The following is a 25635-nucleotide window of genomic DNA, read 5'->3' as shown; positions in this document are numbered from 1 at the left end:
TTCCAATCTCTAAACATAGCGCTCATTCAGAAACCTATTGAATTAAAATCGGGAAGGGGGGTGCTTTTGCAAACGTTGGTGTCAAATCCTGGATTGTTTTTGCAGGATGCAGTGGCGAACTGTACATGTAGAGGGCGCTCCAACACCACCTTAACCTCCCCCTGTATCGCTGTCTCAGCCTGGCAAAGTGCAACCAAGTGGCACGCCTGCGTCAGCACTTAAACGTATATATATATATCGGATTTTTGGCAGTCCTCCTCCCCGTCCCGAGACTCTCTTCGCGGGCCACAAGGTGAAGAAAAGGGGGTCACGCACAGCCCCCATACGCCCCCCCCCCCTCCCCTCACACGCAGACGTTGGCTGAACGCAATGACTTCCACATGTTGGCTGAAAGAACACTGTCCTTGTTCTCCAAACAAAAGCTCACCACCACAAAATGGCCGAGCATTGCATTTATGTGGGATTTTACACGAAGTGTTATATTTATTTAACTTTTTTTCCTCCTCCTTCTTAAAATAACCAAATGAAATGTGCATAGTAAGTTTGGAAGATAAAAGTACAGAAATATTCTATGTTTCTATTGTGTTTCTAGTTCAAGATCTTTCCGTTTATCCTTCACTGTCCACTAGAGGTCTCTGATACAGGTCGGGCGTCCTACCTTCTATGACAATTTTACCTAAAATCAGATTTTCTGAATTTCTCTTGAGGGGAGGTAAAACTTTATTGTAGTTTTTAACGCTGCCGATACAAAAAGTTTCAACGCTATATCCTTCAAAATATATTTGTTTTTGTGACAAGTCGAGCTGTGACGCAATTACCTGGCAAACGTGACGTCACGGCCACCGAGCGCAGCTGGTTGCGGGAACTGTCCGGCGTGCTGAAACGTCCACAAAATACTTGACCAATTTACGTAATGTGCGTAGCACGTCGTAGTTACTTGGATACAGAATCATCAATTGAGAACTAATTGAGAACAACCCAAATTTTCACACGTCGGACTCCACCTCTGAGTGGCCAATTTATAACAAGAAACAAGCTAGCTGCCATGATTAAAATAACACTTTTGATAAATAATACACGCCGATAATTCGCAGACATTATTAAGCCAACATCCAGTCCGATTTGGTGCCAAGTTATCCTTGCGTTTCTGACGTAACCTTGCAAACTTGAACTTGCTCGCATTTCCCAATGGAGTCCGTCGAGCGCGCGCAGACGATAGACACCACCCTGCTCTCAAATAAAGCGCGTTTGCGTCCCTCCTCATCCTCCCCTTCGTCCTCGTCAACCGGCAGCTGCACTTGCTGCTCAAAGGACCCTCGTATTAATTGTCTTTTGTCATGCGTAATTGGCCACTTTTTCAATGGCTTCGCTGGAGCACCTTAAAATGCTCATTTAAGTCCCGTTTAGACAGGTAAATGTTTCCCTGGTGGTGGGAAAATAAATGCTCATATCATTATGATGATTGATAATAGTAAACATAAAAAGAAAATCTGTAGCCCTTGAGTGCCCCCCCCCCTTTTGCTCCAACACCTGCAAGGCAACATTAATTCACTTAATAGGAACTTTAGTGTATATTCATTAGTTGCCCCCCCCCTCCCTCCCATATCACCCAATAATAATATATGATCAGCAGCAGAGTGTGAAAAGGGGCCATTTACTCCCACGCTGAATGGGAACCCCAAAAAGTTCACCTGCTTCCCCTCTCAATTAGGAATGTATCCCAAACTCTGAGAGAAACGAGTTAAATTAGGCGTCAGCTAATTTTAAACCCCCCCCCCCCCCCCCCCACCTCCCTCTGCTTTACCCTAATCCCCTCCTCAGAGGTCTTTTCCCATTTGTCCCCCCAAGTTGAAAGGTTCAAATGGGTCCTAATGAAACAGTGACTAAAACTCGCCCTGTGTGGGTCCCCGTGTGGAACCCTGTCGATACCCCCCCCTCCCACCCTCAAAAGCGGTGTGAGCGCGCAGCCCCCCACATCAGGGGGTCTCCCCCCCGGGACAATCTAACCTGTCAAAGCCTTTGGCCACTTCTATATATCCTGTCCCTCGGGCGCGCTGCCCTAAATGGCAGCATACAATCAAGCGACGTGGGACCCCAAACGCAATTAAACTTGCTTTTTAAGAACCACTGAAAAAAGAGAGAAAAAAAAAATCGTTTTTTTTTTTTTTTTATAAGGGACCATTATCACGATCGTTTATGAGCGCCACTCGGAATTAACAAGGGCTTATATCATGTAAATTGCCCTCTGATAAATAAAATATACGGGAATGACTGGGAGTTGCATCTCAAGTGGCAAATTGAAATTAAATTGTTTATTGTAATAAATACACATCATATCATCACATCATATACACATAGCTTGCAAACACATGTTGCTTACAGGTTCCACACACAGGTTGTCCTATATGCTATTTGATATTGCTTCTAAGCAACACACACTCACAGTGAAGGGCCAAAGTGGAAGACTTCCGGGCCACGAGGCCGTAGGACGGGTTCTCAAACTTTTTGGGTCCATGTGGAAGTGAATTGAAGAGTTTTGGTTTGACAAAAAGTAGTGCTTTGGCACCATCTTAATGCAACTCCATGAAAGTGAGTTGAGGAGTTTTATTCTTGATAAAAGTAGTGCTTTGATGCCATGTTGTGGCCTTTAAGTGCCCAAGAAATTTGTTGAGTTTCATTTAGTGCTTCAGAGCCATCTTATTTTATTTGAAACTTTATTCTTGCACCACTGTCCGATTGGTCCAATTGAATCCGAGGTTTTGATTGGCCAACAGCTAATGTAAGATGGAGGGATTGTTTGGACACCCCAGTTTGAGAACCCTGCGATAGGAAAAGTTATTTTCTTCAAAACGTGCATTCACAAAAAGTTTTCCTCTTCAACAGTTTTCATGCAGGTGGAGGTGTCACCAAACCGTCAGCAGTCACATGACGAGCGCCCCGTCCTTCTCCTCTGAGGTCGAAGCGGGCGAGAGGGACTCCTCATCTTCGGAGCGAGGGTATCGCGCGCCCGAGCACTTGCACCCGCCGCCGCTGGCACCTCCGACGTGGGAAGTCCTCTGCGCCGCCTTGCCTTCCTTCTTGTGCTTGACGCGGCGGTTCTGGAACCAGATCTTCACCTGCTTCTCAGATAGGCTCAGGTAGGTGGCTATCTCGATGCGGCGCAGGCGGGACAGGTACATGTTGCAGGAGAACTCGCGCTCCAGCTCCAGCAGCTGCGTGCTGGTGAAAGCTGTGCGCATGCGCTTTCCGTTCTGGATGTGGCTGCCCTCCGAGGTGCCTGTTGGGGAAAGGGGGGGGGTCCATTATATTCCAGTCACTCCACTTCGCACCATTAAAATCAATATTTGTAGTTGATTATACTCATTAAGGCTTATGTTAATTTGAGCCACAGTATAAATGGATTAAGTGGCCCAATTCGACTCATTATAAAGTTACACAGGCAGTAATTGTAGTGGCTTAAGTGCATCATCAACGATACATTTGTTGTTAGGGAGTGAGGAGTGTGTGATTAGATTTAATGTTGAGTAATGAAATCAATAAAATGTCAACAATCGAATGTGGGATTTATTTCCCCGACACTTTTTGGATGACCCAGTGACATTTTTGCATGTTCCTGATAAACGAACCTTAAAAGATGAATTATTGTATATAATTCTAGAAAATGAAAGTGTAAACAAACATGTATGTATGTTTTTATTATTAGGGCCCGATCGCCAAACGTTGACACCGCATTATTCATTGTAACAGGATGCAAGAAAATGTCTCACTGACCCATCAGACATGCTGATAATCATTCAGTCACACCTCAAGCAGGTAAAGTACTTTCAATCATTGGATTCATTTATGGTAGTCCTTATTCATGTTTAATTTAAGCCTGAGAGTGGGTCATAGTGAGCCTATTTTTTGGTCTACCAGAAACAAACATAATGGAGGGGTTAAAATGTTAACCTAATAGGCCAAGTCATTTTTAGCTGAATCAATAAATAATTCAAATGTGCTTGCTGATTTTAAATTTTTCTCATGTGTAGATTCAAGTCAATCACAAGATATGCTAACTAGGCTAACATGTTTTTACATAGGATTGGTTGAATAAAGTAAAGCAACCTAAATGAATGGATTCAATGCCTATTTTTATTTGATGTGAAAAAAAAAATCTAAATGCCACTTTGTCCTTAAGTGACAATGGAATCTAGTATATTTATTTGTCATGTTTTAAACAATGTATATTTATAGAGAGAAAATGCATGTGCTGTGCTGTAGCAGAGTATATAGCATCATTAATGAGCTATTTTAGTTTCTTTAAAAAATTCCTTGGACCCATTTTGTGCCCCCGATCCACAGTTTGGGCACCCCTCTTTCTGAAGAACGGGTTTCTAGCCAATTCATGCGCCAATGAATGGCAATACGTTTTTTATAGTTAAAATGTTTTAAAGTCATGTCGAGCATCCAAAAAGTCAGTCGCAAAAGTTCGAGTCTTACCCATGGAGATGCAGTGGTACCTCCGCGGGTCGCTAAAAACGGACGCCGTGCAAACAGGTGCATGTCCCGGGTGTGCCAGGGCTGCGGATTGGTGCTGGTGGTGGGCGAGCCGGTGGCAGTACTGCGCCGCCTCCGCGCTCACGCCCGTCGCGAAGTGGCTCTTGAGGCCCGGCGCGCCGCTCCTGGTCGCGTGGAGGTGCGTGGTGACGCACAGCGGGCACACGCAGAACGCGCCGCTCTTCCTGGACGGGCACGCCGGCACCACGCCCGGCGTGTGCACGCTGATGGGCAGCAGGATGTCGTGCGCCGTCGCCGTCACGGCCGCCGGGTGTTCGCTCGGTCGGGTGTCCTTGACGATGAGCGAATCCACGTAGAAGGATCTAGACATGGTTGGGGACTCTGCACGCTTCTCGATTGCATGTGATGCCCCTCGGGAGCTCGCAAAGGTGCTTATGTTTGATGGCGCAACAAAAGGGAGTGCGAGGGGGGTGGCTGGGGTGGGTGGGCCCTGGGCAAAGCGTCACCCACCACCATTGCTGCAAAACGGAACAACCCCTCATTACCCCTAATCAAACATCACAAATTGCTCGTTTTACTCTTGTTAATCTTTTTTTCCCCAAGTCTTTGTGTGTCAAATGGCCCACATTAACGCGTTTGCTTCCATTTTCAAGTAATTGTCAAAGTATTCATATTTCCATATTAATTTCAGGTAGTTCAACCCAATTATGGCTGCAAGAAAACGATTATTTTAATAATATATTAAAAATACATTTAAAAAATATTTTTAAAAAGTTTCCTAATTTGACTGTATTTTGTCCCATTTACAGGTTTTAACACACAAAGTAGCAACGCTGGGACTGTTGACAAATACTTAAGACGTAAGTGAACACACACATGTACTGAACAAAATAATGAATTTGTTTTTGATCTCTATTATTGTTTTTATATTTATAAAGGTATTTTTTTAAAATATAATATCCTTCGCAAACTTGTTTAAATCTGTATTAGTGAACACTTCTATTATTCCCTCACAGTCCCGCATGGTATTGAAATGAGCCCTCTAAGATTCTATAATGCACTAGTTTATATTATTGCAAATGCGATTGGAGGAATTGCGTTTCAATCAGCCTTATTTTTGTGATTTGGTCACTTCCAATAACGCCGGCTTTGTGGCGGCGCGTCTGCGTGGGGCTATTGGATGGCGATTAGGAATCAATTAGAAAGTATTTATAAAAGTGGGCCGGCACTGCGGGTAAACAGGCAGTTATTCCAGAAATGCGTTAATCCTTCATCTTGTGACGATAATTAGCGGGTTTGATCCCCCCCCCCCCCCCCCTTTCACTCCTGCTTGCAGCAGGCAGCCAGGCGGGTGGGTCACTCCTGGCTTTAGCTTCTGCTTTCATCTGCCAAGTAGCCCCTCGGACCCTCGGAACGACTCAGCGGGTCTGTGGTTCTGGTCAATATCAAGACGCATGAAAAAGGCTCAAGGACCCATGCAGAAAATTGAACAAGAAGTTTAATAAACTATTTCTTGCTCAGTAGCCCCCCCTAAAAAGTTTGAAAGTAATTAACCTCCATCACCAGTCCCATTAATGGACACAAAATTCAATTTGCAAAAAAATGTCCATGTCATTTAATGTGCCCATTAGGTTAAAGTTTGATAATCATTTCAAGGATTTGCCATGATAAAAAAAAAAATCAATATGATTAATTCAATTTATTTTTACTTGAATTTATTTTATTTTTTACTTACTTATTGCCTCCCAATTTTTTTTTTAGCTCTCATGTTGCTTCTAACTTTCCCTAAAAATCATTTCAAATGCAACTGTCATATCACACACGGAACATAATTGCTATAATAAAGCAAGGCATGTACATACACACACACACACACACACACACACACACACACAAAATCTATTTTGGCAAACAGCGTGTGTGTTTCAGTGTAAGAGCAGCGCTCCAACCATGCGAATGATCCGTGGCGTGCAACCCCCCCCACCTCCATCACACATTATTTTTCCATAATTCTGCACGATAAAATTTCATTGTCTATTAAGTAATCCCCCAAATGAGGCCCTTTATGAGGCTATAATGAGGCCTAATTGCCAGGGCCAGTGGAGCCACGTGGAAGGGTTTAGCAGGCATTAAGCCGCCGGGTACCGCGCAGCACAGCCTGTTACCTCGCCATTACTTTCATAATTCAAGGAGAAAATTACGCCATTTAAGGGCAAAACCAGGGATTTCCTATCATTCCTTTTTATTCCGCTCGGGCGGGGCCCGTAGTTCGGAATTGAGATCATTCCTGCTTGGGTGTCTGTCAATGATGAAATAAATGGAAAGAAAACGGAAGAACTGCTAACTTAAGTTTTAATGGTGTGGAAATATCTATGAATAAAAATAAAAAAATATATTTTTAAATTGTATTATCGAAAAACAAGCCTCAATAGTGTTGATGATAACGCTGCTAATATGTTCATTAAATTACGACAATATTTTTGCAATTTTATGACTGTCCTGGCAATATGACGACTTTGTTCTCAGAATTTAAAAAACATTTTGTTTGGCTTAATTCTTCTAACATTACAACATTTTCTAACAAGTTTTGAAGCAAAACAATCCAACTTCAATCTGTCACCGTTCCGATTTGATTCTCGGAACCGTACAACTTTTCAGCTTCATTTATCACTTGTAAAATTCCATCTCTTTTTTTCCCTCCACTTTCAGTCATCACTTGTTTGCCTCCATTTTGACTTTCACTGTTGAGTGCCTTCTCTTTTTTTCTTAAACTTTGGAGTGCTGCGGTTAGCCCGCCACTATTCACCCTTTTCACTTCATGATGGGCAATTAATCACAAGCCCATTCAATCCAACGAAAATTCAATTTTAACGGGGGCGAGGGGGCGGCTTTGAGAAAAAGCTCCAAATCTAAGTTTGCAAACCAAAAAAAACAACAACACCTTTATCCTCTTTTTCATCTGTCTGCATTACCGTTATGCCTTTATAGCTCCTCCCTATTGTAAAAAGACACCGTTAGTGTTAAAGTTACCCCCCCCTCACCCGTTGCCCCCCTCCTCCTCCTCATTCAGGGTCCATCCCATGCCATATTAAAGCGTGAAGAAGCCCATTAATGTTTTGTTGAACAAGCATCATTAACTTGTATCACCGCCTTTTTACAAACGTGGCATTGTCGAGGCGGGGCCAGTCTGCGGCCCATCTTGGCCAATACAGTGGGTGATTGGGCCCTTTATCAGTTACCGGGCAACAGATCCCCAATGCCCCCGACTCAAAGGAAAACACTCTGTTCCGCCATATAGACTTCAATGAGATGAACAATGACCCCGCCGACAACATAATGCCGCACGATGACTTTTCATTAACAATTATCTCGTCGCTGTGAATAGCAGCTGCAGCGCTCGCTCTCCGTCTCATGGCTTCCCTGAGGGAGGGAGGGGGGGAGTGGGAGGGCATCACGGGTACGGAATTCTCAGTGAATAATTGGCTTTCTATGCAAAAATGAGTCTGAAATAATTGCGTCCTTTGCGACGACGCAAGTGACAAGCCAAGGCTGAAACAAAGACGAGCTCAACAGGAGTTTAGAATAGACTTGTGTAAACTATGCAGATTATTTTACCCATTGTCATATGAAGACTCATTGAATCGGTCCGCTTCAAAATATATCGATAAATGTATTGAATCGTTTTTTTATTGGAGGAATGTATCTTGGAAGGAAATGGTAGGATTCAAATCAAATAAGAAATTTAAAAAAAGGTCTTAAAATGATCAGTGCCTGAACTGAATCGAATCGTTCCATTTCAAATCGAATCGTCCTTGAATCGTTTTGCAGCCCATGTATTAAAAACAGTATCGAATCACCTTTAATGGAGTGACACGCGTTCCTGATTCTAAGTGCTAACGCTAAAGTCAATGCAAAATCCCATTGACATGTTAACTGAAAATTAGCATCGACCTCCAGTGACGTTCCAACAAATGGCGTTTTCCCATTTGAACCATTAAACTTCTGATCGCTTATCTCGTCGTTTGGCTAACATCGAAAAAAAACAAGAGTGTGCCATCCTGAAAGATTGTTATGCCCGACAAATGTGTTTTTTGTAAGCTGGAGGACGCTTGGAGAGCCCGTCTCTGAGCCTCATAGAAAAGTAAAGTGACAGCCTCAGAGGAAGAAGAGTGCGCCCGCCGAACAAAGGGCAGCCCATACAGACGTCCCGCATCAGCCTCTCCGCTAATTAGGACGACTCTCCTCGGCCTCCCAGAGCCGCTCGGACACTCCTGCCGCTCTAGACTGAAGTGTGCCTGCCCTCGTTTGCGGCGTCTCCCCGATATCGCCAGCAATTAAACGAGGCCCGGCCAAAACAAAACAGAGATAAACGGCGAGGGATGGCGGCAGCGGTGGCGGCTCACGGTCAAGTTCCCACGAGAACGCGTCGCCATTAAAGCTTATCGTGGCGCTACACGATTGTTTCCGGCAGACCAAGCAAACGCAATTACGGCAAGAAAAACAGCCCTTATTTCAATCTTTTCTTGCTCCACTTGTCAAACGCACGGCAATTTTCGGCTTTAGTCGTAATGAGAAGATCTCGCTGGCACTCGTTATTGGGCTCCCTGCTGGTTCAAGATACTGTACTGGTTTATCTTCGTTAATGAGCGGCCTTTTCGCTTTAATCTTGATGTTTATATTTTCCATATTTCAGTTCAGCACTAACCCTGAATGTCCTTTCACTGCTTGGAGATTCTTTTTTTTTTTTTTTCTCAAAAACTGTATGTATGGTCATATCTGACCTGGGTTAAAAAGATCAAATTATGAAGATCTTTTAAAAAATATTGAAAAATAATAGATAATCAAATGAAATATAATGTAAAATATATAATAAATAATATAGATAATAATAAATAAAAATAACATAAATAAATAATCAATTAAAAAAATACAAAAATATTATTTTAAGTTGGACGATCGTAAGAAGCTAAGATGTTCCACAGAGAGGAGTGGCGGGGCGATTCTTGTGATTGAACGTCTTTGCTGGAGCGGAAGCAGGCTGGAATGTTGCGTTCGGGGTCTTTTGTTGTGAATGGACGACTCTCGGCCCCTCTGTCGCGCAGAGTCGGCGACATGCACCTATCCAGGGATGCGTCAGGTTAGACTTTGGCTTATTTCTTTTTTTTCTCTGTGACTTGTTGAGCAAGGCACTCGGGCTGTGCAGTGAAAACAAACTGTCACGTTCGTTATGTCGATTTTCCATGGCCGCTTGTAAGCGCTTCATCTGAGTTTGAACAAAACAGCGCATTTCTCTCTCTATCGCTCATCTCTGATGAAGAAACAAGTGGAGGCCGTCAGCTCATTTGGACAATGAAGGCCGCATGGCTGTGATCTGGATCTCGGGTTTTGACTGTCATCATGATCACTTTTTGGGCATTCCAATTTTTCTTTGACAAGAATCCACCCTGACAAACGGACCATCATGAGATGTAAATTCAGTGGAAATCAAGTATTTTATGTTTTTTATGAGCTTACACCTACGAGTGGCCAAACTTTCAATCATTTTCACCAAAATACCTAAATTGCAAAATAAAACGTGTACCAGTTTTTCTGCATCGAATTTAGCATCGTTGAGACAGCTGAGGTCGAGGTCAGGAGCTCCTGTCTGCTGCTCCTCATGAATGGAGCTCGCGTTTGCGCCCGTCTGAGCTTTGTCGCCACTTGGCATGAGGTCGAGGGGACGGGCTTGCGGGCTTGGGTGGGACCAGCCGCTATTTGTATGCAGGCCGTATCACTCAGGGGGGGGGAGTCCACTTTATGTCCCGCTCTCACCTGCTCATTTGCATTAAATCACTGCGTTGTGCACGTGCAAGGGCTCGGCTGCACCTGTCGAGTGTGTTGGGCCGGTTTTGGGGGGTTGATTGATGTTGGTGGGCTTCAATAACATCGTAAGAGGCCTGTGAATCAGCGATTAGAATGATTTTGAAGATCTTCCCAATGGTCTACTAGACAAATGAAACGGATTTTGTCCTACATGTGACAACAATTTCCCTTTTTGCGTAATCCTGTGTTTCCAAATCCGAGGTCCGGCAATGTTCCGATCGAACTTGTGGCTGACCAGAGGGGTTCCACTGTATTATCAAAAGTAATTTCCACCCCAATTTTTTTTGTTTTTTCGAATTGGGACCGAGTATCCATTGAGAGTCAATGATTTGGGTCAAAGCGTGCGCGTCGGGCCGCCGCTCATCCCCGAGCACCGGGGCGGTCCGAGAAGGGTCAGTCGCATTCAGTAGGCGCTGTCATGCAAATGAACCCACCCACGCTTTAAACAACTCTTGGAATTTTTATGTCTGCTTTTTTTTTTTTTTCCAGCCCCCCCCCTCTTTGGCTCCGCCCCTTCACTTCTCTCCAAATCTCTCTCCTTTGCATTCACAAAGTCATTGACGAGACATTCAAAGCTTTTTTAAATTGGCTCAGCGTCATTGTGGCCCGCGCGTCGAGTCTTAGGAGGGGCGGCGGCGGCCTCGAGGACTGGGGCCTAAATATACTCGCCTGTGAAAGCAGTTAGATCATGTTCTTTTCATGCTCCGATTAGAATCAAATCGATCCCCACCCCCACCCATTGCCGACACTCGGGAGGTTTGAAGTGCAAGCGGGCCGGACAAAGACTTCCTGAGCCGAGCTGAATGCTAAACACACTCTTGAAAAAGAAGCTCCACAATGGTCCCCGGGACTAAATTTGTTTTAAGTGCGACGTGAAGATATCTCGTACTGTAGAGTTGGACGCCACCCGCGTTCGAAATGAGCCCCCAACTTAGAGGATCTTTTTAATTCACTTTATGTTTGCCGCCATCCAACACGAGAGGTGCGTTTGGGGCCAGCGGCAGGTGGAAGCCAGGGTGGAGGTTTGGTTGATGAGTGCGACCCGTCGGACACGAGAGAGGGCGGGGAAGGAGGAGGGATTTGAACTTGCTGACGCTTTTGATTTGCACCTGCAGCTTTTGTTACGTTATTCAGCCGTCAGTGTTGCAACCCTTTGGTTGTGTTCTTTTAAGGATTTAATTGTGAGCCCCTGTTTATCACTTTAGGGGAAGGGGGGGGGGCAGCCTGAAATCACCAAATTAGATGTCAAGCGTGCTTGCTTCAAGCTCTTGTTAGTCCCAGTTGAAGTTTCGCAAATAAAATCAGAAATGTCATCATTGTCATATTTAAATACAAAAATGTTCACGCTGACTGGTCTGCTAGCTAAATGCTAACATAGACGTGCTAACGGGAATTAGCCTCGATGTTACAATAACACAGATGGAGCAGCAACACAAAACATTCTTCATTTTGGTAAAAATCCTGTTTGCTTGTGCAACCAAGCATTTTAACAGTCTCATTTAGCAGCGCGATGACTCAATAATGTAGCGCAACATGTGAATCCATACAAAGTGTTGCGCTACCCGACCGGCAAGAAATGGGGAGGGGGGGGGGGGGGTGCAGGACCACCCTGCAGCTGCCCCTTCCCAACTCATCCCTTCGTTCCCACTCCTATTCATCCCACAGCTGCACTTCTCTCTCTCTCTCTCTCGTTTTCCCAATCCATCCCTCTCTTTCTCTCTCACTTCTATCTATTTGAGCTTGCGAGACAAAGATGGATGAGAAGCTCCTGTGATGGCGCACAAAAGCGAGTAGCACAAGGTAAGCGAGCTGCTTAAGCTCGTCCTCCATCCCGGCGCATATCAGCCTCGCTCGTTCTGTAATTATTTCCCTTAAAACTCAATTTATTGCTCATTTTAATATTATTGAGGTACTTTGCGTAACATACCAAGTCTCTAAAAAATGATTAGGCCAAGTCACGTTGTAATATCGAGAGGTGTAAGTGCAACTAAGCAATGTCTGCCATCTACAGGCAATTGGTGCTATTACAACTTCAAACTGCAGTCCACCTGTGCGTATTTATTTAGCGTTAATTTAACTGGATTTTAAATTCATCTTCCCAGGTCTCTGGCCCTCGATGATGTCTACATTTTACCGGCCTCTGATCGGTTGGTCAGAGCAAATCTGTTCAACTAGCAAAACACACTTCTAGCATCATGAACATCTAAGAATCAGCATCACCGGTGAGTAAGATGTCATTTCCATTTTTTAAAATATTTTTGTCATATTAGAAATTGATTTTGAACTGATGATGCTGTTATATTGCGTATTGAGGCTTTCTATAATTGGGACTTAATTAAATTGTGTTGCTGTCAATGAAGGCCCAAGAACTGAATGCCTGACATGACTAAAAAGTACATTCCCTTCAACGTAATGATTTCTTTTCAGGCCCTAAAAATGTAATAAAAAAACAAAAATGTGCTCACACCTTTTTTTTTTTTAAATAGGTTGATTTGACCCAGAACTTACTTACCAAGAGAGTTAAGCTGGGGGGGGGGGGGGGTCGAGCGGCACAGTATTGCAACAGATGCTTTTGTTCGGCCAAAAGTCTCAAAAGGGGCCTCGGGTGTGTGGTGCGGGGGGGGAAGAGTCATTTTTGTCCCTGGTGCGAGCTTCTCCCCAGCTGTGCCTGTTGCAAGAGGAAACACGAGGGGCAGCGGCGTGATGGAATACGTAAGTGGGGCGCGCGGTTTGGGCCTGTTTGCGGGGCGACTCCATTAAAGGGTCGTTTATCTGGCCTGTGATCCCATTGTGGGCCGCCTTCTTTTGCGGCCCCGGTGTGCCGAGGGGGGGCGTAATTGGCCGATTGGCCGCGGTCTGCTGCTGCATGCTGGGGCCATTTATAAAAGAGCGCCGTGAATGGAGCTGACTCCTTCCAGCAGACGCCGCGCCCGGCGAATAAACGCTGAATAAACGCGCAGGAAATGTGAAAAGGATGAAACGTCCCCAAAGCGTCTTTGTGCCACTGTGAAATCAGCCGCTTGAATGCAGAGAATTGCTCTTGTCATCTATTTTTTCCCCCCCCCCCCCACCTTTTGACTTTGTCTCACCTCTTTAGACGCTTTTCTCTGCTCTGGTGCTGACCCGCCTTTTCATATTCTTCTTTTTTTTTAACGTGTGACCTTCACATCACGCATGTAGTACATGGAGGCAACACAAGTGGATTTTCTTCATGCTCCGTCACTATTTTACATTTGAAGTCACATTCACACCACTCCAATGCATTCATTCTCCTTTTCAAAGTTATTTAACAAAGCACCCGGTCAATTTGACCCATTTTCAAGGTTAAACATATTTTTGGGGTATGAAACTTGACCTTTAAAACCACTCTAATGCATTGCTACAAATGTTCAATGTGGTTAACCCAAGCAATACGTGGGTTGGCTAATAGCCCTTCTGTTATGTGGGTCAAATCGACCCACATTTAACATTAATAGAAAGTTTCTTCTTAGCGGTAAAATGTTTCTGTGCGAAAGCTTGTCATTGAGTTCAAAGTGTTTCAATACAATTCCTCCTGAATCTGAGTCAATGGGTCAATTTGACCCAGAGTAGCTGATTTTCATTACTGAATTCAAAAACAGCATTGGACTTTTTACAGTGCACATTTTCTATTATCATTTCTGACATATTTGCGTCTCAACCGTGCAATGGGTCAAACTGACCCCGTAGCATGATTGCTACTCCTGAGAAAGGAACAGAACAGGAGGGTTATTGGCCTCCTAATTAAAGCCCACCCTCCTCTCAATGGGCTGGGAGGTCAAAGGCCGCTTACGGGGCGGCTGGTGGCCACGGGGCTCGCCCCTCTTGCTAATTGCTCTCCGATATGAAAACAATATCATAACACCGCTGAGGGGAAAATGTCCTTCATAGCTTGGAGGTTGCATTTATTTTTGTTGAATGCTCTATTGGAATGATTATCATCGACTTCCTTTTACAGTTAGCGCTTTGCTCGGCCAGAGCGAGAGGCCGGGCTTGGGTTTCATGTGCCCGATTGTGTTCCTTTTCTGGGAGGCTAAAAAGGGAACAGTTTCTTATGTGTTCATTTTCCCATTTTGCAGCACTCGCCTTTGTGCGCCGTCCCTCGCGCCTCCCCAAACAGCGGCACGGCCCACAAGACTCCTTTTCTCCTCCTTTCAGCGCTCCTCTCTCGCCAGACCGCCTAGATTATGTTGCTAAGGAGATTTCTCCCTTTCTGCCCGTTTCTCTTCTTTGCCCTTTTTTTCACTGTTCCCCCATTGATTGGGTGTTAATTCGTTTTGAATGCCCCTCGATGCCTGGGGGGGGGAGTTGATCCGCGCTACAAGGCCAGTGGAGGAATTTCAGAAGCGGTGGCTAGATTGAGGAAGGGGCGGGGCCGGGCTGTCGGGGTCCAGGCCTAAAGAGAGGCACTCAAGTGAGAACTGAAGTGGGTTGCTGAGCTGAGGAAGCTTCTTTTTGCAGGCCGGCCTTGCTCCTTCACAGGTGCCACCAGCAAAACAAACGCAAAGTAGGGTGTTGACAAAAGTTTCAAATCTGTCTTCGGATTTCAAATTCGTCTTTCAATCGGGGTTGGGGTTTCAAACAAACGCTGTTTTCAAATCAGAGTTTCAAGTCTGGTTTTTATTTTTAATTTTGAAGCACGGTTAGAGTTTCCACCCTGGGTATGGTTTCAAAGTGAGGGTTAAGGCTTTAAATCTAGGTTCGGGCTTCTATCAAGTGGTGCAGCCCATCAAAGAGCTTTGGACAGGCTCTGGCATCTTGTCCGACATCTTGAGGAGAATGGAAGCCGTTATTCACTTCCCGTCAGTATAATGGCAGGCGTCCCAATACTTTTGTCCCCTATGTCTGTTTCTCCGCCCACAAGGCCGCCATTGTGCCCGTGTTTGCTCATTAAAAGACTAGAGTAGCCTTCTTGTCATTATGTCGGCAATGTCACAGGTGACGGCCAGCTCCGTGTCAATTCAACCTATTGGGCGCCTTGACACCCCCGCCCCATGACACCTCGCCCCCTCCCTCCCCCATCCCCGTTTACGACAGGGAGACAAACACTCCCAGCTGCTGAGCCTCTCAATGGCCTCCGACTGAACAGGGGCCGAGTGGCCATTCTGTAAGCGGCGGGCGGCGGGCCCTCGCCATCCACTCGTGGCGGCGGCCGGTCACTTGAGACTCGTTGTGTCAGCGACCATTCAAACCCATGCCGACAATGTCTTCAATGTCATTTTTTCACACGATAAATAGCACTACCTGGCTCCGCCCACTTTTGGATTTGATTTAATTTGCTGTCACCAACGTGAGCCAAAGTCCTGTGGCTGAGAAAGAAGCAATTGTGAAGCTCAGTTCAGTCAAGCCTATGTTAAGGTTTCTTTTCGACCCTGTGTCGATGTTTCTGTAAAATCTTTAGATGACATTTCGAGTTATTTGATCGGCCACTATAAATCGCCTTTCTGCTAGCACGGTCGCGCAATGCTAACCGACACCTGCTAGCTCGTCTTCTTGGAGTCTTTGCCCGTTTGATCCTTTCGCAGACCCGATGCACAAAAAAAAATGGCAAAAAGTGAGCTAATGTGAGTCTTTGTCCACCGTGGGAGGGGAGAGCTGGGTACAAATCGGCAGACTGTGGCAGCATTCTGCCAGGACACAGGGAGGCAATGGGCAAGAGAAAGCTCCCAATCAGACATTGATTCGACCCGAGCTAATCCCCCATTGGTGCCAACGTGACCTTAAAGAATCGGCTTAGCGCAAGCTCGGTTAAACTGGACACGGTTTTCTATTTAAGTCGGCCCACCCCAATTTCGCCACCCACCGACGTCGGCCGGCGGAGAATTAAGACGCACTTACATTCATAACACTTTTCATTACGGCGGGGGGCCGCAGGGGCGGGGCGGGGTGGCCGCTCGCCCCACACGGCGATCAAGGACGAGCCGAGAGATCTATTCTGTAATAGGACGAAATTGAACATTTCAAGTTTCCCTCAAAGTGTGACGTTAACTGCCATTTCTTTTTTATTGAACTTTGAAGGCCTATTTACTTTTTGGCGCGTCCTGGTCGCTGCGTTTCGTCAATTTTTACTTCAATTTAAATCTGTCCTTTTCTACTCCTTGAATCAGCACTTCCACTTTGTCCAGTACGCCTCAGATATTCTTTTTTTTTTTAATTATTTACAACTGTCTTAATGTGAAGCGTAATAAAGTAGCTAAGCAGTGACAAAGACGGCTAAAAGCGCCAGGCCGGGCGGCCCCGCGGAGCGCGATCCTTCCATTATGAAGCTCATCTTCTTTCAAACAAGGCCTCGGCACAAAGACGAGCGCTGACAAGAAATACGCTCGTCACCATTACGCCGTTCACTCACTCTGTCACTTTTACAACTTGAATATGACTCGCATTGTAATGAATAAACGCCTCCCCTTTTTAACATCCGGAGCAAATGAAAAACAGGAAGTGACTGTAATTGGCTCACTTCGTAAATGCTGTCAGTCAACGCAGCAAGTTTTTGGAAGTCATTTGATAATAAAAGATGAAAATATGTGTGAAAATGTGTGCGGCATGTGTGTGTGGTTTTCACAGGGAGCAAATGAGGCCGCTTACAACAGCACTCGTCACTCGAGACGCATCCACTCGGGGGCCTTGTCTTGAGACGTTCTTCACAAGATGTTCTTCACGGGACACAAAGGTACAAGAGTGCCAATTACACTAAAAAAAAGTCATCATTCTTAGAGGCGGCAACAAAGTAGGGCAGAGGTTGGGGGGGGGGGCTCACGTTGCAAAGGGCGGCAATAAAAGGTTTGGTTTGGAATGCAAACAAATGTGCTTCGTTTGAAATGAAACACTTTGCTCCTCTTTCGGTACCTCAGCAAATTGAAAAGGCAAACGCTGCCCTCTATCTGCCCCTGCCGGAACTTCAGCTCTGTCACTGTCCATGCAGCAGAGCTTTAAGGTCTTTTATTTGATTTAACTTAGTAGATTTTGCTTTGACTGCATTTAGACATGTTAGTAATATGGAATAAATAAATATAATGCAACATGTAATTAATACTGATTTAATTTTAAAGTCCTCATGATTTAGCACTAATGGGAAAAAATATACCATAAAACAAAACATTGTCCATATGAAAATCTTTGTTAGCTATATCGACGAAAAATAATTTTCAATTTGAAAAATGTTTCATTATTTGTGGCATTTGAGCAACTTTTTCATTTTGCTTCCAGACGTCAGCTGTGTTTTTCTCTGTTGCGGCTCATTGAATTGTTAAATGATTTCCTGCGGGGACTGAGGAAAATGTCATTTAGCCATCTAATGACAGGTTAATCCTTTAGGGGGGGGGTGTACCTGGGGGCTCCTCAACTCCCCCCATCCCTCGCTAAGACAACAGCCATTGTCACCCTTTTTGCCTGTCAGCATGTCAGTGTTTTATATGCTTTTGGTTCATAAGACAAACATTTTACGTCACATGGAGGAAGGGATTTAAATTCAGGATGTTGCTGTCATTTTTAGTTGGAGAATCATTGAACATGAAAAACATTTTTTTTTTTTTAAACACCTGATTTTTATCTATTTCTGAACTCCATGACTCAGTAAAAATAACACCATCAGGGTAGATCTCAGGTTGTGATCACTCCGCAATGTTGTCCAGGCCCGTGAGGGAGTTTCCCACAGGCAAAAAAGGGCCGAGGTGCATGGAGGTCATCACACACACACACACACACACACACACACACACACACACACACACACACACACACACACAAAGAATTAGCAAGCTCATCCGCTGATTGACCAGCGTGAAAAATCTGTCGGCGGCAAAGACTTTCACAGACAGATTGTGGCAGCTTTGTGTAAACACCGTGCACGCACATGCGCACACACAGACACCATTAAAAATGAACTGACAGACTTTTAAAACTCAGTGATCATAATAGGCAACTAAAAAAAAAAAGAATAAACATCAAGTTGAGGGGTTTCATTTGGATAAAAGTCATGCTTTGCCGCCATCATGTGGCATTTTAGTACCAAGGAGCTATGTTGAAGTGATTTTAAGAGTTTCATTTGGACAAAAGTAGTGCTTTGGCACCATCTCTTTGCCTGACAACTATGCCGAAATGAATTGAGCAGATACTTTTCATTTTCGTTCCGTGGTTTTACTGCATCTTACCCAAACTCATGAGTCAGTTTGTAGTTAATGTAGAAGAACGGAGCCTTCTGCAAAAAAAACAAAAAAAACTTCCTGCACAAACAGTACAGATTCTTGTCATTTTTCTGACCAGTGTCACGGCACGTGGATGATGCTAAACAGGCTCCAGATGTCGGGGGAGTGCAGGATGGGGCCCTGGGGAAGGAGAGCAGTCAAGCTGGGGGCGGGAGGGCAAGGCGGACGCCCTCCCAGACCTCATGAGGGGACTTGACATGCCATTAGGTCACATCCATCTCCTTTCATTTCCCTTGATTGACAAGGTCGTTTCTCCTCATCCTTCATTGGGTTAGTTTGAGGATTTATCCGGCGATATATCGACGAGCGAGTGCCAGAGGACTGCACTCGTGCGTTTTGCCGACAGTCACGAAGCAGCCCGCGTCTCCCGATGGTTCCCAATCCTGATTGGCTGATTACCGAGTAGCCTCTGGCCTTCTCTTGATCCTGATTTCCAACAGCGACTCCCTCGCCAATTGCCCGCCACCATCATACCAATTGTGCCTTCTTTCTTTTTAAAGGACTTCAATCAGACCCGAGAAGCAGAACAATCATGACTCTCATCACTTGCTGGAAATTGGAGTGGAAGTAGAAGCCCCGGTTGGTTTGTGCTTCTTTCAGCTGGAAAGTACAAGATAAGAGCACTTTTATCCTTTTGCTTCCCTTAGTGCAGGTGTTCCAATTATTTTGGTCAAGAAGTGCAGATGTCCATATTTATTATTATTATTATCAACTTTTTTATAAATTATACAATTGTTAGCTCATTAACAAAAAATGCTCTTACGCCACTAGCATGAGGCGTTAGCTAGCGATGCTAACAAGACTAGGAGTACGCTCGTGGTTGTGATGTTCACGCATGCACCAAAAAGCCACTAAAGTCTCCAAGGAAGTTTATCTTTCTGCAAAGCTTCGGTCCAGATGTTCATAGAGGAGGGAGGAGGGAGAAAGACAAATATTAGTCCACAGGAAGGCGAGGAGATGCTTAAGCAAAACTGAATGCCGAAAGAAAAATGAGAACAAGATTTTTGCTCTCATTCATCCATTCGAGACTGAATCATCTCGTACACCCAATGTTTGACGGAACATTAGAACTTCCTCCGTGAATACTTTGCGCAAATATTTAGCTTCCCTTAATACGTCTAATAAAAGTGTCTGGAGAGAATCCCCAGCCCGTCACCTCGCAGGAAGAGCAAGAGGAAGCTCCAGGCGGAGATTGAATCTCCGTCTTCACTTCATGTAAATATTTGCGACATCTACACGTTTACAGATGAAGTGTTTCCCGACATAGACGCACAGCTCAATTTGTGACATCGCCATCTGCTGGTCTGGCATGCACATGACAGTGTTTTGATTGTATGTATTGTTAAAGTCAAATAAGGTCAAAGTTGGACTTCAAATCAGTGGTGCGACAGGGACAAGATTCACGACGACACAAATCAATCACCTCCGAGCTTATGCAAGTGCCTAATGAATATTCCGCTTCTGTTTCCGGGCCTGCATGCCGCTTCTTGTCTTTCTTTCTCTCTGTTCTGTATACTGATGATATTTCAATGGCGCGGTTACATCATGTGGATCGTGGCCGCCGTGCAGATAAAAGAGCTCGGCGAGCTATGAATACACACACGCACACACATGCAGTGTGTCCCATGTGACTCAGTGCCGCTCATTAGTAACCATTCGCTCCGATGTGTGCGCAAACACTGACTCATCGTTAATGTTAATATTCGGTGCTGGCCATCACTGTCGTCATTTTTTTTTATGAGAAAAAAACCAAACTTTGGCATTTTTAAAATATATGTAAAGGGAAAAAAAAGTTTGATTTCTGAGACATTGTACTGCTCTTTCTGCTATGCACACCTTGGCCACTAGTAGGCAATATAATAGAACCAAACGTGTATTCGTCGAAAAAGCAGCCGAAATGAGAACTCTGCTGCTGTATTAATAGAACAACGATTAGAACACTTGGGATTTCCCTCCAAGTCACACTGGAGCTGATGTATATTCATAACGCTTTTACATTATTCATTCGTCGCCGCTAGTATGGAACGTCGCCGAGCTTTCCAGAAGTGCGAGCTTACATTTAATTCGCCTTAATGAGCGATGCGTCCAAACGACATCTTTGATATTGCGTAACATTTGGCATTGATCAAAATGGTGGACAGGAATGTAATGATGTTGAAAAAAATAAAAAGCCCTGGCACTGCCTCAATGAACTTTCAAGAATTCTTGAAAACTTTGTAATACACAAGAATAGAAAAAAATATAGAGGAAATCATCGGAATCTAATTGAAATATGAGATTGTCATGTATCGAGAAAACAAATATTTTGAGAATTTAGTTGAAGTGTTTCCTGACCAAAAAAATTTGAAGAAAACAAAGTCAAAATATTTCCAGGAAAAAAAGTTTTTTAAATGTTTTTAAACTAGCAATGTTTTTAGTTATTTCATTTCCTGTAACCTTAATTGTGCTGCACACCCATAACTTTGCTAACAATACGTTTCTACTTTTTCTTTTTTTTCTCCATTTGTACCCATCTGCTCCCTTTAGGCCACGCGCCATTAATCTCCTGGGTGTCAAAGTTGGACGGTGGCAATTCCAAAGGTGGCGAAGCAGTGTGCCCCGGATTAAAAAGCAACAGCCTGCACGAACAAGGTGTTCTCTTCGCTCGCTCGCTCACTTGCTCGCTCGCCTTGTCCGGGTGATAAGAAGCATGCAGGAAGGCGATAAACAGCCCTCTGGTACGTTGGCATCGATCGCTCGGGGGTGAAACGTCTGATAGCGGCCCTGCCTTAAAGTCACAACACTGCAGGAGTGCTCTCATCTGATGGAGCAGGTTGGGGGCGGTGGACATGGGGGGGAAGGGGGTCAGCATTCGAGGTGACAGTGGGAACATGAGGACACGAAACAAGAAACACAACTTTTGCTCTCTGCTCAGGAAAAAATGGATTAAAAGTCTGACAGATTTTTTCTAACTAAAAAAAAATAGACCATAAATTACCGTAACTTCTCAAGGATGAGACATTCTGACAACTTTACAAAAAAAAAACTTGCTTTATTTTCCCTTATGCTAACTAATGATTATTTTTCACTTTTTGCTCGAGGAATAATGATAACCCCCCCCCGCTAGAATACAAAAATGGTACAGTCCCATTTTTTAAATACTAGCATGCAATTCTGAAAACGCGCAAGCTAAACATACTTTTCCTTTCTAACGAATCACACGTTTCACGAGTGGGTTAACGACATGACCAACAGGCCCACCCCTCCTGGCCCCCCTTGCTACTGTGGGAACAGTTTTAACCTTTGACCCTGTCTCTCGCCGCCGTCCGTCTCATCCTCTCGGCGTGCGGCCCCGTCACAAGCGCTCACCTTGGCCATGTCGGGCCCGTGATGGATGGTCGGCACCTTTCGTCCTTCGGGTCGCCCCGCGGGTCAGCGTGCGCCGCCGCCAAGCCTGCCGCGTGACCTCTTGTGTTTACGTTGACGCCACGGTTTCTTTTCATAAGACAGCACTAAAGAAATTAAAATACCCACTGCATGAAGCTAGAATACTTTACATGATTCAAAGTAAGACTTGCCTCCATTGTGCGACTGGATCTTGCTTTACAACCACAGCAGACTGCTAATGTTCCGTTTGAAGGACAGCTCGCCATGAAAAGGCCTGTTTATTTTATTTTTTCTCGTTAAATAAAAGCACTGAGCCAAATTGCCTTTTTAACATTCCGCCACGCATGCCGCCTCACGGGGTCGCATTGCGGCGCGACGTCGTCTTCAAAGTGAGCTCTGACATGAAGGAAAAAAATCCCGTGTTGAAGCGTATTTCCATACATATACTGTATTCTATACATGTGGGTGTTATGTAAGGGTGTGGTAATAGAAGGAAGTTCTGACTACAGCAGAAGACGCTGAAAAGTTGTCACAATGATGTCAACAAGCACCTGTGCAAATATTTCCCAAAACAAGCTGTCATTTGATGCTGCTCTCACACTCCAGTCCTGTAGGGGGCAGTGTGAGTAGACTGTAAGTACTCAAATATTAATTTCTGCATCTTATGCTTTTTGGCCTTTGTTTTTCCATCAGATGTTGGTGTGTCAGCGAGGCCCCGGAGCGACGCCGTCGGCGCCAGCTGGGCTCGGACACCGGAAAATGTCTCGGTTAAAGGTCAGTGTCCATGTAAGTAATATTGATGCGCCCCCTTCTCTGTGCCGGATGGAGATGGTGCACCCGCACTCATTGATGTCCCTTAAAGTCACAGGCTCATTACCGCTAAATAGTGTGCCGCTGCTCGCTAGTGTATCAATTTGCGGCGCTGCCAGTTGCCCTGGGAACCGACCTGGATGTTGCCATAAGTGGAAATTTTTTTTTTTTTAAATTCCTAATCCAATTCATTTAAGAATAATTTTACATTATGTAATTCAATGAAAGGTACAAATAATCAAAACAAAGCGTACTAAATTAATTCTAATAAAATGAGATTCATTATTTTTAATTATTCGCTTATATTTACACACACGCAAATCAATAGCGTGCACGCGCCATTTGTTCCGCCCGCCATGTTACATAACGCCCTCGCTGTCAGCCGTTAGCATTTGAATAATTTAGCATAACAACTGACGCTTTGACGAAAATGACACATAGGGAATGAATAATGTCAACTCCTACTGCACATTTTTAGATGAGGTCATCCTCTTCCTTTTGAATGCGCCGTGTGTGCAATATGTGTGTGCGCGCAGCTCCCAGGCGGCCTGTTAGCAGGTTTACATGACCGCCTTCTCCTTTCTCCTTCAATCGACTTATCGATCCACTTCATTATGTCTCCGTTTCCGCTTCATCGTTAGCATGCGGTCTTTTAGCATTAGGAGCACCACAAATGGGATTAACGCACATTTTAAAGCCCGTTTTAGTTAGTCACAAACCCTATTTAGCAGTTGTTGGCTGTCAAAGCCAGCCAGTAAGGCCTTCTTTTCCGCTACAATATGTTTACAACTTAAATTCTAGAATTTGTTCTGTATTAAAATATTCCCAACTTCCTTTTATTGTGCTTCTCTTGGCTGCACAGCTTTAGGAACTGTTCTCATCCAATCAGATTTCATTCCCTATGTTGCTATGGTAATCTAATCTGCCCAGGGGCTTCAGAATCAGCATTGATGGTTGATTATTTTGAGATATGAGCCATCACTTTTTTTTTTTTGCAGAAGCCACCACAGCTAATTAGATTTGGAATACACTTGAGTGATTTTGCTTCATTTGACAGTAAAGGGCAAGTAGGGAACATTGGATTTTTTATAAATGATAATCCCGTAAAACACAGCAAAGAGATTATGTTAATGCAGTTGAGTTAGTGTTTTGCAAGCGCGTTCATAATAGGTCAGCGTTTATTTCTGTCTGAGCCCCCTCCTCCATTTCCATCCTCCATGTTCGCTTGGCGTCATAGAACCGCCACGGGGGAGGTCAAGGAGGGGGCGAAGGATGAGAGGACAAAAGCCACCTGAGTGGCTCTCACGTCCGTTTTCATTCCTGTAATTAGGCACATTTGCACCATCGTTCACTTCTCATTCTAATCTCCGCGCTACCTATTGAGTCCAAGCCCTCAGGTTACGGAAGATTGTTTCTGCTGCGATGCTCTGGTGATGCTAACGAGTGAGATCAAGAATGATTCCATCAGAGTTGAGTTGAGTAAAAAAAAAAATTCAATTAAAATGTATGACTTTCAGGATTGAACTAACGAAGGAACAACAAAATAACAATGTAATGCGTTCGCTTAGCCTGTGTTTGCAGATTTGTAAAGCATTCAACAAAAAAACAAAGCATCCCTTCAGTCCCATTTTTTACGTCCATGTCGTCTGTAGTCTCCGCTCCAGGTGGCTCGTTTCCAGATCCTCGCCATTTTGCGAAAGTGAACCCCGAGGCGTAATGCTTCACTTCTAAGGCGGCGACGTAATTCACTCAGCAGGCCGACTTCGAAAAAGCCGCCGTTCCATCGAGGACAATCGCGCTTCGCCTCGGCAACACGCCAAAGTGAGGTGAACGTCAATACGATGCGCTAGCAGTATGTTACCATGGTGACAGACGAACTTGTTTACCTCAACGAGTCTCAACATCTGCGCCATGGGAATGACCCCCCCAAATTTCAAAAGGATCGTCTGCCTTTTTTCTGCGGCTAGCTGGCAACGCTACACGATCAAAGCTGCGTTTCTGACACCCCGAGAAATTAGCCGGATTCATCTTCATTTGCAGCCTGTCGTTAGCTCTCTCCCGAGGCCTTCCGACCACCGTTGGACGCTTAAAAACGGATCTCGATATAACCGCCCGTCTCTTCTTGGTGCTTCCGACACTCCATCTTACTTAGCATCTGTCCTGTCCCACGGGTACAAATACCCTCCTTTTCTTCACCGTGGCAGGTGACAAATTGCCAAACAAGTGGCGCTACCCACGCGTGAGAGTGTTCACAAACATCTCGTGCGAAAATTTTGACACTCCTCCCTGGGTTAAAAGTAGACACCACCTGATTGACGAATCCTTCAATACAGCCATTCGTACGGAGCGGGAGTGAAATTACCTCGCCTCGTTTATGCAAATTAGATCATAAAAGACAAAGGAGTTACATTCTTGATCAAAAACTGAAATTGGATATTTTGCTCTAGCCGTATGTGTTGCATAAAAACTGCCACAACACGCCGCTCTGTTGCAGCCATGATTCAGCTGTGTTTGCGTCAATGGCTGACTCACACCTAAATGCTTGTTATGTGTTTCGAGGGTGTCACGACCAGAGAGGGAAAGTACATCTTCAAATAGAATTAGTTGTCAGCTTTACACACAAAAAAACCCCGATTTTTTTTAAAGCTATAGAAAACAAAGGCTGGACCATAAGCAGCGACTATTAATAGACAATAGCTGAGGTGTAATTAACGCATGTGAGATGTGACAATTGTGCTTCACCTTCCAAATGAAACCTAAGCATCATACTGGGGGAAAACCACCAATTTCTAATAAATAAAATAAATAGTCGTATTGTATTATTTTTAAAGACAGTCCCTTGTTTTTGCTTTGACTTGCAGGTTTAGCTTAATGCTAA

At 44.6% G+C, this 25635-nt stretch overlaps 1 protein-coding gene and 1 long non-coding RNA gene across 2 annotated transcripts; one reads left to right on the top strand and one right to left on the bottom strand.

Annotated features, from left to right (window-relative positions):
* Positions 1-2297: 2297 nt before the first annotated feature.
* Positions 2298-4930, bottom strand: gsx2 (GS homeobox 2). Its single transcript, XM_037250407.1, has 2 exons — positions 4480-4930; positions 2298-3277 (listed from the first exon to the last, which is right to left on the bottom strand). Exons 1-2 carry the CDS (start codon positions 4865-4867, stop codon positions 2922-2924), a joined length of 744 nt encoding a protein of 247 aa, XP_037106302.1. The 5' UTR covers positions 4868-4930; the 3' UTR covers positions 2298-2921.
* Positions 4931-16838: 11908 nt separating this feature from the next.
* LOC119121769 lies at positions 16839-24572 on the top strand. Its single transcript, XR_005097760.1, has 5 exons — positions 16839-17047; positions 19082-19160; positions 21108-21212; positions 22641-22721; positions 24422-24572. It is a non-coding gene; the product is annotated as an uncharacterized LOC119121769 (long non-coding RNA).
* Positions 24573-25635: the final 1063 nt, after the last annotated feature.

This window comes from Syngnathus acus, chromosome 4, assembly GCF_901709675.1.
Source record: "Syngnathus acus chromosome 4, fSynAcu1.2, whole genome shotgun sequence".
NCBI classification, from domain to species: Eukaryota; Metazoa; Chordata; class Actinopteri; order Syngnathiformes; family Syngnathidae; genus Syngnathus; species Syngnathus acus.
Note: the sequence above shows the minus strand (reverse complement) of the source record. Positions and strands in the feature narration are given on the sequence as shown.

Coding starts and splice junctions, on each gene's coding strand:
- gsx2 (XM_037250407.1), bottom strand. CDS start 4,867: ATGTCTAGATCCTTCTACGTGGATTCGCTCATCGTCAAGGACACCCGA. Junction 3,278..4,479: donor GTACCACTGCATCTCCATGG/GTAAGACTCGAA, acceptor TTTCCCCAACAG/GCACCTCGGAGGGCAGCCAC.